Source organism: Brachycentrus maculatus, unplaced genomic scaffold (assembly GCF_059751285.1).
Source record: "Brachycentrus maculatus isolate JH-2025_06_01 unplaced genomic scaffold, ASM5975128v1 h1tg000265l, whole genome shotgun sequence".
Taxonomy (NCBI): Eukaryota; Metazoa; Arthropoda; class Insecta; order Trichoptera; family Brachycentridae; genus Brachycentrus; species Brachycentrus maculatus.
This window is the reverse complement of record NW_028281016.1, coordinates 117,007-130,652: the sequence shown is the minus strand read 5'-3', so window position 1 is coordinate 130,652 and position 13,646 is coordinate 117,007. Positions and strand designations below refer to the sequence as shown.

The window sequence follows — 13,646 nt, the reverse complement described above, 5'->3', positions numbered from 1 at the left end:
CAGAACCTTGCTTAAAATATTGAATCTCACATCTCGCAGCATTTATTTAATAGAAGTATTGGAAGTAAAGCGTGTAGATGGCAAAAGAAGGATGAAAGAAGATTGAACGCTGTCGAAATGTTATCTCTCAAACGAATGTGCGACGAAACGATGTATATGATTGATGTTCGAATGGTGATATAAGGAAATTATGCAAGGTATTATCGATAAAATTAAGAAAGGCGTATTTAAATCAAATTGGATGATTGAAGAAAGAATGCTAAACCAAATTTATATTAAGAGAACCACTGAGGTGCCTGCTGCTGTTTTAACTTGATCGGTCTTGCCTGGTGTGGGACATCGTTCTCTCCCTTTTTTCCCCTCCAGGCTACCGATCACAACCATTCGTTCCAGGCTATCCTCATTGCCACGAAAAAACGAGAAATCCTTCGAATTCAGAAACTGGTTAAACATCAAAGTGTAACTCCTGACGAATGGACTCATTGGTGCGTCTAGCTGTCCAATTTGAAGCAAGCGCTTCTAATACCACATTTCGAATGCGACAAATTTTCTCCTTTCTGCTGCTTTTATAGTCCATGTTTCAACAGCATAGAGTGGACCAAACTCATGACAAGCTTTATTTTGGTGCTATTACTTACACCCCGGTCTGTCCAGATTTTGTCTAGCTTGGACATGATACTTCTTATTTACATTACATATTCATATTACTTATATTACATATTCATCTTCATTAGCCTTCTGTTCTCCACAACTGAATATAGGCTTCCATTTCCTTCCATTCCCTTCGGTCGGTTGCTGTTTTCAGCCAGTTTCTACCCCCCACATCTTTTTTGAGGTCTTCCGACGCTTCTTTTATTCTCCCAACGACTTCATATCAGCACTTTTCGGGTCCATCTTGTGTAGTACTGTCTTTCAACGTGTGCCATTGAAAGACAGTACTTCACAAGATGGACACCCATTGCCACTTGAGTCTTGCCACGCGATCCATGATGTTGGCTATTTTGGTTCTGTTTGTGATTTCATCATTCCTTACTTTATCCCTCAGGCATAAATCAAGCATAGTTCTTTGCATGGATCTCTGTGTGCATTTGAGCTTCTCTGCGTTTCTTTTTGTCAGAGCCATAGTCTCTAGTGCATATGTAGGATTCATATGTGGCAGTGTGCTGGATTCATACGTTTTTCTTTTTAGACTATAAAATACTATTTATGAACACAATGTTTGTCCGCCTCCGTAGTGTAATGGTCAGCACGCTCGGCTACCGTACTGGAGGACCCGGGTTCGATTCCCAAAGAGGGTCAAATAAATAAAAGTGATTTTTTTCACTCTAATATTTATTCAATATTACCCTGGACTGGTAACTGAAGCGGAAGGCTGATCACCTTTCCTTCATGTGTTAATGATCAAGATATCACTGCGTTTATATGATGCAGTGCCCTATGCACCATTGGGGTGCGGAGAAGGGTTTGAATGAAAGAACACAATAAATAATATTTTTTACAAATTATTAATTATATTATGATTTTGTGATCGAAGGGGTCAACTCCCTTCCGCGACGTCTCCTCCCATCAGCGATGGCACACTTTGACCTAGACTAGCTCGTCTGAAACTGTGGCAAAATGTTGGCAATATAAAAACACCAAATGCTACGAATGTGCCCACAGTTCTTTGACACTGGTGACAGCAAGACTGACAAACATGGCATCGTTTTTTGTCGCAGTAAGTGCAACATTTTATATCAAATTACGCAACGCATAAAAACGTGAAGTGTGTGTGATCCCTAAACGCATCGTGGGAAAAGGGTTTTATGTAAAAGGATTTCCCATGGTGTGATTTTGTGGTTGTTTCGTGGTAGATTGTTCAATGCGATTGGCTTTGGTGCTGGATGTCCCGGGTTCGATTCCCGGAGGAGTCAAAATAAATGTAGCGCATTACTTTCCCTTACTCAGTAAGTAATTAATTGATTCGGCAGTCACTTTATGGTAAAATCTATTCATTTTCAATTTAAATTTTACTTGGTACATACCACTATTTCTTGAAATCTATTGTCACTATTGTTTCGATGCATTCCGTATCAACACGACTTTGAAAATGCTGAAGTATGCATCGAAACACGTGCCACGATAGATTTAAAGAAATATAAGTGAAAACCAAGTAAAACTTAAATAAAAATTTTAAAAAAATATTTTAAAAACTATTAATGAATGAATTAATAAATTGTAATTAAGAATTAATAATTAACTCATAAATAATTCATTTCAATTTATAATTAAAAAATAAATTAATTAATTAATTATTTATATTTTATTTATTGTTTCGGCATTAACTTTGTGGTAAGACATGTTACAATGATTAATGAAAACACTTCGTTTTTTACCACTTGAGTTTTATTATAGACTACATGTTTCAGAAGTTAAACTTCCATCATTCAGGTCTGTATAATAACTAAAATATAAAATATAAAATTGTTCTATAAATAAGGAGAGGGGAAAGTAAGGGGAAGGGGTTAGTCAAGGGGCGGAGTTTGAAAACAAAGGAAAAATGGAAAGCAATGGTGAAGAATTTTGAAACAATATATTATGTAATAAATTATTATTAGAATTCAGTTTTTTTTGGATTTCTAAATTTTCAAGATAATTCATAATTTGGCCTTTATATGGAACAAGGTGTAAAAATTTTAATTTATGAGAGTGAAATGAGTGATTAGTATCTATTGTATGATTTGCAAATAAATAAATTATTTATTGGAAACTAATATGATGCGGTTAATAATTTCAACTAAATTATGCATAAGTGTGTTCAAAATTAAAAAGCTTCGTTTAAATTTTTTAATAATCATGTTTTCAGGCGTCTCCTGGTACGTAAAAGAATTCGAATTAAAACGGTTTTTTTATCTGGTAGCTTAAACATGATGAAAATGATCATTATCTTACCTTAGAACCCTAACTGTCCATCTCCTCCTCCCCTGACCCCTCTTCCTTAAACTTGCTACCTGATTCTACCTATTTATCATTAGAATCCTAGAACACTTTTTTATTTTTTTTTTATTTTCATTTTTATCTTTTTGTTTTTTAGGTTTTTGATAAAATCTATTACATCAGACAATAATATGTATTAACTTTTAAAAACGTCTGAGACATTACTATCTGTCATTAGAACTGTCGATCAAACCTCCTCCCTCTACCTCCTTCCCTAAACTCCCTTCTTCCTTTGCCCTCCTTATTATCGTCTTTTGTTAATTGGTAATTGGTATATTAATATGTAATTTATGTTTTTTTTAAATGTCAATTTGTAATTTATGTTTTTTAAATGTTAAAGTACTATCTACCCTCTGATTGCAAACGGCTATATATGGTATCAAACGTTTTGATCAATATCACTAGTCCGTCTTTGGTCGGTTGGAAGATATTGCTTTTTAGCAATAAGCCCGCCAATGTACTTTTTATTTTCTGTACATGAAGTTTAAATAAATAAATAAAAATGAGGGAAGAAACATATTTGATTGGATACAAATATGTATTAAGAAATTAAGAATTTGACGCGCATCAAATGAGGTAAAACGCGCATCAAATGCGGTATAATGTCGCTAGGCGTAATTACAGTCGTGATCGTCAAATTCACACGTGGACGATAAAACGTTATTTTGTGAAAATTTAGAAAACTCTCGAAACCTTTACGCAGGTGGCTAACAAATAATTACGTCCGTCAATATTTATTATCAAAGTCATCGGCTCTCAAAGTGTGTTCCGCGGAGCCCTGGGACTCCGCCAGCGACAAACAGCATAATTAATATTAAATTATTAATCTCAAATCGAAATGGAATTTTCAGGATATACAGCTACATAGACAAAGACAGGATGTTTACCCTAACATATGTCTTTAACCCTCTTTCATGTTTCGTCACAAGAGGTGGTATCATACATCGCTCACTCCTTTCAAGAAAGTCATAAATCAAAAATCATCAATTTTCAGTTGTGCATGTTTTCGGAATGTCCATAAAATGTACTATATCCCAGCAAAAGATGCATATTTTCAACTCAATATTTACCCGCTACAGGGCAGAAAGTGTTGTTTTTGCATTTTGAAAAAAAAAGGTATTGTTTAATTAGTTTTTTTAAATATACTAAATATTTTTCAAATGGAGAAAAAACACTCAGGTTTTACCTAAAAAGATCTGTTGCACAGTAAAAAGTTCAATAAGTGGCTTTGTATTTATTTTTAATAAATTGTATTATATTTTTAAACTTTAAAAACGTTCTCCTGAAAAATCAAGTTTTTTAATTTATGACGTTCTTGAAAGGAGTGAGCGACATGTTAAAAATAGTGAAGGATATTGCCATTGGTACCATAAACCAAGCTAGGACATGCTCGTAAATGTAGATTTTTCCTATTATCTTTTGATATCTCATCAAAGATGAAGAAGAAAATGGAAATCTGGGCATTTACGGGGCTGACGACTGTCATAGGCCGGTTTAGGTGATCACTTACACGCGTGTAACATTCATCAATTCTACCCTTTGTTGACAACCACACTACCCAAATTCTTGGAAGTTATACTTATATACATTTATTTATATATACATATATATGTATATATATATATATATATATATATATATATATATATATATATATATATATATATATATATATATATATATATATATATATATATATATATATATATATATATATATATATATATATATATATATATATATATATATATATATATATATATATATATATGTGTGTGTGTGTGTATACATGAACCAATTTTGAAACATTGGTCTTGAATCACTCGGAATTCACTACAGACATCTGTTGGTGAGATGAACCAATATCTTCCAACCAAACAAAAACAGACTAGTGATATTGATCAAAATGTTTGATACCTTATCAAAGGTTTTGTTCGCAATCAGAGAATTGATATTGTTTGAACATAAAATATACCAAAAAAACATTAATTACTGCTGTATACTACTCAAGTATTTATTGATTCGGCGTCTAATTTGTAGAATTATATTTTAATTTATGTATTAATTTTTAAATCAAACACAGATTTTTCGAGTCTACTAAGTTGTATTTTATTAACAAAAACACATGAAAAATTAATACAGTGACAATTGTTTCGCCTAGTTATGGCATTTTCAAACGAATGTCCATTACACATTCCTTTGAAAATGCCATAACTAGGCGAAACAGTTGTCACTATATAAATTTTTATGAGTTTTTGTTAATAAAATACAACTTAGTAGACTCAAAAAATCTGTGTTTGATTTAAAACTTAATACATAAACTACTTAAGTGTCTCAAAAAGGTTCCGAAGAACGTTTAAAAACCACTGATCTAATTAAAAAACCACTTTCCCCGTTTCCTATATCTACTTTGATTTAATCGACTTTCTTGACACTATCAAGTTGACCTTTAAAATTTGACCAGTTGATTTCCTAACTCAGATTTATTTGTACTTTTATTTGTAAGGGCGATGCCCCTTGAAATATTTGTCAATATATTTGTCAATATATTTCTACACGTCCAGATAAAAGAGTTTTCGCCGAATATAAATAAATGTTCATTTATGCAAAGTTGTTGAATTAGCCAGTCTAATTAAATTAAAAGATGTTGAAATTACAAGTATGTTGATTTATTTAAATGGTATTTATTGTGTTGTATTTTTGTGAATATTGATTTTGACTACAACTTACACATAATTAAATACCATTTAATTTCAGGCAAGGAATATAGAAAATTTAATGAAGGTATACTAGTATTATTTTTTTTATTTTTTGACATCTCATCAAAGATGAAGAAGAATATGGAAGTCTGGGCATTTACGGGGCTGACGACCGTCATAGGCTGGTTTAAGTGATCACTTTACACACGTGTAACATTCACCAATTCTACCCATTATTGACAACCACACTACTCAGAATTGGTGAATGTTACACGTGTGTAAAGTGATCACTTCAACCAGCCTATGACGGTTGTCAGCCCCGTAAATGCCCAGACTTCCATATTCTTCTTAATCTTTGATGAGATGTCAAAAAATAATATGAAAATAACTCCTGTAATTGGAGATAATCCAGATTTTGTAAACAAGTATTTGGACACACTCAAAATGTTGTAAGGGTATACTAGATATTGATAATAATATACATACATACAGTATCGAACAGATTAATTGAAACAAAACTATTTATTTTCTTGAATGTTTTTCGCAGATATTTTGTGGCACATTTTATAAACTTTATAAAACTAAACAACATTTATGATTTCTTGCGGAGTGTGTGGAAATTTTTGGTAGGGGAATGTAATTAATTATGAGTATTTTAATGTTTTTAATGCTGTAGAATTTAACTAAACCTGATGATGACAAAGTTTTTAACGAAACCAGTAGGTCAAAGTGTACTAATAATGAAAAAGGGGTTAAAACAAAGTTGTTTAATTTTATAAAACATTTTTTGTTGTATTTTCGTAAAAAAGTTTTGTTAGATATATATTTATATATATATATATATATATATATATATATATATATATATATATATATATATATATATATATATATATATATATATATATATATATATATATATATATATATAAATATATATATATATTATATAAATATATATATATATATATATATATATATATATATATATATATATATATATATATATATATATATATATATATATATATATATATATATATATATATATATATATATATATATATATATATATATATATATATATATATATATATAGTTTTATTAGATATATCACAAATCAATATTTAATACGATTTCTTTTGGGCTCAATCAAAGATTTTACTCTTCTTGGCATCTATTATATAAGGTTCTGGCACGTAGATGCCATTTTTTCGTCTCGAAACCATACCTGAGTTATGGACAAAATGAGCTTTCCCACCGTAATGCAATCAATTTTAAAAAGCCGATTCTTGCAGATTGCCGATAGATTTTCAATGAGGTTTATGTGTGGCAAAAATTTTGACTAGTCCAACACAGTGAAAAATTAGGTTAGGTTAGGTTAGGTTAGGTAGAGCAGGAAATAACAAGCAAATTAAACCGAAAAAATATGTGTTCTATAATCAGATATATTCAACAATTTTATGGTACACAGTTTGCAAAATATTTCCTGGGTCAGATTTTTCGACAATCGCCTCTAAGTGTTGCCACTAATCGCCTATAAAATATAATTCACTGCCTTCAAATCCATAATAATATCGCATTATTAACCGTTTCTTGCGTAAGATGCCTATCTTCATTTAATTTATGATATTAAATGATAACTGAGAAGCCGGAACATAATTTTTGGCCTCACACTGTAGTACATACGTAGAAAAGGGTACAAGTGTATTATTATCTATTTATTGGGATACAGAATATTTACAAAAAAATAACAAAATATAATTTATAAAAAATAAAGAATTCCAAAGACATAGATAAAGACATAGAAAGGAGAGTGAATGCTGGGAACAAAATGAATGGTGCACTGAAATCAGTTATAGCGAATAAAAACCTATCAGCGGAAGCTAAACTGGCAGTGCACAACGGAGTCCTGGTTCCAACTCTGATGTATGGAAGTGAAACATGGAGTCGGCAAAAAAAGGATGAAAGTAGACTGAATGCAGTCGAAATGCGATCTCTCAGAAGAATGTGCGACAAAACGATGTATGATAGATGTACGAATAGTGAAATAAGGAAGGAATGCAAAGCTGAGATAAGCATCATCGATAAAATTAAGAAAGGTGTGTTGAGATTCTACTTAGTCCAAAAAATTAAATCCAAAGTCTACGAAAAAATGTCCCTTACTGTGTTTTAAGTTTGGACAGCCGTGGTAGTGGTGCCATCAGTGAGAATTAATGAAGTATACGAGTAAAGCTGTACAAAGAAAACTGGAATTTTTATTTTTGACACTTAGGTCTGTTGTGAGGTCATCGTAAGTAACGTCTAGTTTACGATGCGTGGTCGAGAAGTGTGAGCCCTGAAGCTACAAAATAATAATCACTTGTTCACAACAATATAAACATTAATTTGAATAACAAAGTGACGCTAATATGCGGAAACGCAAAAGTCAAGTTTTGTTCAACAGCCTCGGGAATCCTGTTTTTGGCAAACGCCTAGTGTCTCAGATTTGTAAACTTATTTTACATCCAGGGTTACTGGTCATTTGTTTTTTTTTATTAAATATAAATAATATGGAAAGATCGATTAAGATATAGAATAATAAATAATAATAACAAAACCCTTATCCGCACCACAATGGTGCATAGGGCACTGCTTAATATAAACGCAGTGTTATCTTGATCGTTTACACATGAAGGAAAGGTGATCAGCCCTCCGCTTCCGGTACCAGTCCAGGGTAATATTGAATAAATATTACAGTGAAAAAATCACTTATATTTATTTGACCCCCCCTGGGAATCGAACGCGGGACCTCCAGAACGGTAGCCGAGCGTGCTGACCATTACACTACGGAGGCGGACAAAGATATAGAAAGGAGAGTGAATTCTTAGAACAGAGTAAATGGTGCACTAAAATTAGTTAAAGCAACTAAAAACCTGTCACCGAAAGCAAAGCTGGCAGTACACAATGGATTTCTGGTTCCAACTCTAAGGTATGGAAGTGTAGCCTGGAGTTGGCAAAATAAGGATGTCAGTGGTGTGGCGCTCTATTCTCTCTGCTTACCGTGAATTAGTTAGTTATGTAGGACACTGCATTATTTAACCTACGGATGAGATATCAATTTAAAGCCTGGTTTGTAAAACCATTGTAAGCCCTGCGATGCTCAAACTTCCATTTTCTTTCATAAAAATGGGAAGAACGATACATTTTTCATATCAAGTTGAAACACCTTTCATATTTTATTTATTTATTTTAACTTCATGTAGAGAAAAAATATGTACATTGGCGTGCTTATTGCTAAGAAGCGATTTCTTCCAACCAAACAAGAACAGACTAGTGATATTGGTCAAAACGTTTGATATTGTCTTGTATTGCTGTTTGCAATCAGACAGTGTTGAATATTAAGTATAGATGAGAAAGAAGAAAAAAATCATAAATTACAATTTACTGCTGTGTTAATCAAGCAACTATTTTATATGAAATATTTATGAAAATTGTAAACTCATGATAATTGAGAAGGTAAAGAAAGAAGGGAGTTTAATGAAGGAGATTGAGGAAAAACTAAATATGTGTATATATATATATATATATATATATATATATATATATATATATATATATATATATATATATATATATATATATATATATATATATATATTGTAAAATAAATTATTAGGTATTATTTTGAGAAATAAAAAGACTTTGTTTTTTGGTTCACTCACATTAACCATCTAGTTTTGGCAACAACCTATTGCCCTCTTCAGGGTTGAATTTATGACGAAACTAGTTGGTTAATAAAAATGTGAATGGATCAAAAAAGGCTTTTTATTTCTCAAAATAATATATCAATATCATCTGCAAAGTTAATGCTTTCAATATTCAAAACACAAGCTATTAGGTCGCTAAATGTGTGAGTTCGTGACAGTATCAATTGTTGATTTGTGTAAGCTTTTTATTTAGCGGAGACTCTTTTATTTTTAAATTACGCAAAGTCATTCCCTAATTTTCAATATTTTCAATTGCGGAGCAGGTTATAATTTGACGTTATATTGTACACAGCATTTATTTTCTTTTTTCTAAACATGTACCAAAGCTAATAGAAAATCCAAACTTATTTTCATCATAGTAATCCCTATTTGGAATGTCTACCATATAGAAAATTATTGCCTTGCAATTATACAATTTTAATTAATTAATTGTTTGAACAGATGTGCAAACAACCTTTTCATTAACGACAAAACTTTTATTGAGCGATGTTACGTATATGGGCTTTAAATATTTCATATATTTACATTATTGTCGCTTCTTTTTATCTTTAAAGAGTAAATATTATTTGATTTTACTTATAGCAGTTTCCCAATTAACTGTCGATGTTAGAGGTTTACAGTTCAGATTTTAATAGAAAAATGTATTTACCAAGTAAAAGTTAAAATTAAAATACATAGATATTATTAACAAAGTGACTGCCAAACAATTAACGATATTTATTTTAAGATTTGAAACCCAAGGTTTTTTTTCAATTATATTAGGGCTTTTTTATTTTTAAATTATTTGGTTTCAAAAAACTTCATTTTCATTTGATCATATTTTTTTTATCAGAAATAAATGTAAAATATTTAATATTTTTTAACGCTAGTTTAGAGAGATCTGAATCACGCTTCTTCTTTCTTGCTCCATTTCAACTTATCGTCTTTGTAGACTGTTAGGTTCAGCTCTCCTCATCTTCAGGTTGTAGGTCCTACTATCATATACAAGGCCATGCCTTTGAATCATGTTATCTTTCTGTTGCATTCATGAATTTTTTGGTCTTCCTCTAGATGTCTTTCGAGATCTGGATCATCCATAGATACTTCCAATTTGTAATACAGTATTTTTTCTTTGCAGATCGTTCTTGTAGGACTTGCTGCCCTCGCTGCAGCAGAAGCGCCTCTTCCGTATCAATACAACAGACCGCAAGTTATACAGCAGCAACTCCCGAACTTTTCAAATGGCGGAAGCTTCAGGCCAAGCGGACACGGTAACGGATACAACCACGGAAGTGAGCACAGCCATGGAAATGGACACATCCAGGGAAATGGACACATTCAAGGAAATGGCCACATTCAAGGAAATGGCCACATCCAAGGAAATGGCCACATTCAAGGAAATGGCCACATTCAAGGAAATGGCCACAACCACTTCCATCAGCAGATTCCCTCAGGATCTTACGGAGCTCCCCCTATCCCGAGACCTCAACAGCTTGCTCCGGCTCCTCTACCATCCTTCTCATCGAACCAGATCAACTACCCAGCCCCTGCTCCTGCACCGATTCCCAATATCCCTTCAAGCTCTTATGGGATCCCTGTAGCTCCGGTTTCAGTCCCGTCTGGACCTTCATTCTCCCAATCTAGCACAGGATCATTCTCCTCCTATGTCCCGCCACCCGCACTTGTGCCAGCTCCGATTCAAACACCATCACAATCTTACGGTGGACCTTCCATATCCGTTCCGTCTGGTCCATCATTCTCACAATCTAGCAGTGGATCAATCTCTTCATTTGCACCTATCCAAGCTCAGATTCAAAGACCATCTCAGTCGTACGTTGGTCCAGCCATCTCTCAACCATCTGGGCCTTCTATTTCTTTCCAACCTGCTCCAGCGCCTGCGCCTGAGCGAATCACCATTTCGATACCTTCTCAAACTTACGGATCTGGTCCTTCAATATCATCTGGTTCAGGGCTTTCTGTATCAAACTCTGGATCGTCGTTTGCATCAGCACCGGCGCCTCTTCCAATCTCTCAACCATCTCAGTCTTATGGTCCTGCGCAAGGTCCTTCGGGTCCTTCGTTCTCCCAATCCGCCTCTTCCTTCATTCCTGCACCTGCTCCAGCACCAATCTCAAGACCATTGGGATCATACGGTCCAGCGCTATCCGCTCAAAGCAGCAACCAACAAAACTTCGGGGTATCTTCAATATCTTCCAACAGTTTGTCAAATCAGCCGTTTGACGATGGTGTAAGGAGAGAAATTGAGCAGATTCTCTTGAGGGAAGAATCAAGAGTTGCGTCGGAATCCATTTTTGGCGGGAGCGGAGTTCGTGTTGTATCAGTCTCCATGGATGGACCACGACCGGCGGTCGACGTGGCGTCATTCATACTACCAGGGAACAATATTCAAATAAGACAACAGTCATCAGGATACCAAGAAGCAGCCTCTAGTGGAAGTCCAGCTGCCGTGTATGGAGCACCGCACTAAACCATTCAAAACTGCAAATTTATCTGTTTAAATCAATCTAGACAATCATATTCTAATAAAGCTGTGTTCATTTTAAAATACAGTGAAATCTCGATATAACGGACCTCTATTTTACGAACTTCGGATATAACGGACAAAAAACCGCACAAATTTAAAAAATAATTAAACGAACTAATATTTTCTTCTTCTAACCGTCATCCGTACCCAATGGCGCACAGGGCACTGCATCGTATTAAAGCAATGTTATTTTGATCGTTACTTACATGTTGGCAAGGTGATTGCCCCTGCGCTTCGGGGACCAGTCCAGGGTAATATAAAATACAAATGAGAGTGTCTAATCACTCATATTTATTTCAACACTTCTGAGAATCAAACCCGGGATCTCCAGCACGGTAGCTAAACACGCTTACCATTATACCATGGAGGCAAGCAAAACTAATACTATACATGGTTAATTTCAAGTGACGCCCCATGTAAACAATTTTTAGCTGCCATGATAATCATGTCATACGTCTAGAATTTGAGACATAATGCCATTAACAACAACGTCATTTCATGACGAATGTCCGAAGACGATAAAACATAATTTTCATTGTGTTTTGTATTGTTTATATTTATCTTGTGTGTATCCGCCTCCGTAGTGTAATGGTCAGCACGCTCGGCTGTCGTTTTGGAGGTCCCGGGTTCGATTCCTAGGGGGGGTCAAATAAATAAAAGTGATTTTTTTTACTGTAATATTTATTCAATATTACCCTAGACTGGTACCTGAAACGAAGGGCTGATCACCTTTCCTTCATAAACGATCAAGATAACACTGCGTTTATATGAAGCAGTGCCCTATGCACCATTGGGGTGCGAATAAGGGTTTAAAAATATATATATATTTATCTAAATACAGTTTCCAATGTTTTGGATTATTTCAAATCAATTTTTATATAACGGACTTTCGGCTTTAACGGATACCCCCTCCCCCCAATACGTCCGTCATATCGAGGTTTTACTGTATTAAATCGACAAAAATACTATATCAGAATAGCTTTGTAAATAACGATGTTATGTTTGTATAAATTGTATGTGATTTAGCCACTAAGTCTTCCAGTTGCCATGATAAATGATAAAATTTTAATCCTGATGCGTTTTCCTTGTAAAATGAATCGATAAGAAGCGGGCATATTTTCTTCGCGTCACCCGGAATGAGTAATCGTGTATTACCAGAAGTGTTCTCTAATAAAAACATAACGAGATGTAATCTTCTTGAAATATTACTATAATCTCTCAATAAGATAAACATGAGTAGTGATGTCAGCGTCCGTAAGAAATTCCAATGCTGATCAACTTATACAGGGTGGCGCAAAATTAATCATTCTATTGAAAGATTTTTTTTTTAATTAAACACTTGAATATACATTTGATTAGTTTTATTTATATATACGACTAGTTTCAAAAGCTTACGGATGTTTTCATCTTCTGGTAAAAATTAAAACTATCGAACAAAATATATATTTAGGGGTATACATATCGCTCACTCCTTTCAAGAACGTCATAAATCAAAAATCGTCGATTTTCAGTTGTACATGTTTTTAGAATGCCCAGAAAATGTACTATATCCCAGCAAAAGAGGCATGTTTTTAACTTAATATTTACCTGCTACAGGGCAGAAAGTGTTGTTTTTGCATTTTGAAGAAAAGTTATTGTTTGATAATTTTTTGAAATATATTAAATATTTTTCAAATGGAGAAAAAACCTTCAAGTTTT

The 13,646-nt window shown here is 33.4% G+C and overlaps 1 protein-coding gene across 1 annotated transcript; it reads left to right on the top strand.

Moving 5' to 3' along the window:
- Positions 1 to 947: 947 nt before the first annotated feature.
- LOC148305692 (uncharacterized) lies at positions 948 to 12,297 on the top strand. The gene is made up of 2 exons (XM_088266296.1): positions 948 to 1,013; positions 10,542 to 12,297. Exons 1-2 carry the CDS (start codon positions 948 to 950, stop codon positions 11,889 to 11,891), a joined length of 1,416 nt encoding a protein of 471 aa, XP_088122422.1. The 3' UTR covers positions 11,892 to 12,297.
- Positions 12,298 to 13,646: the final 1,349 nt, after the last annotated feature.

Bases quoted from the DNA above. Each gene is read 5' to 3' on its own strand.
- LOC148305692 (XM_088266296.1), top strand. From the start codon at position 948: ATGGACACCCATTGCCACTTGAGTCTTGCCACGCGATCCATGATGTTG. The intron at 1,014-10,541 runs GTGATTTCATCA...TTTTCTTTGCAG, and splicing joins TGGCTATTTTGGTTCTGTTT to ATCGTTCTTGTAGGACTTGC.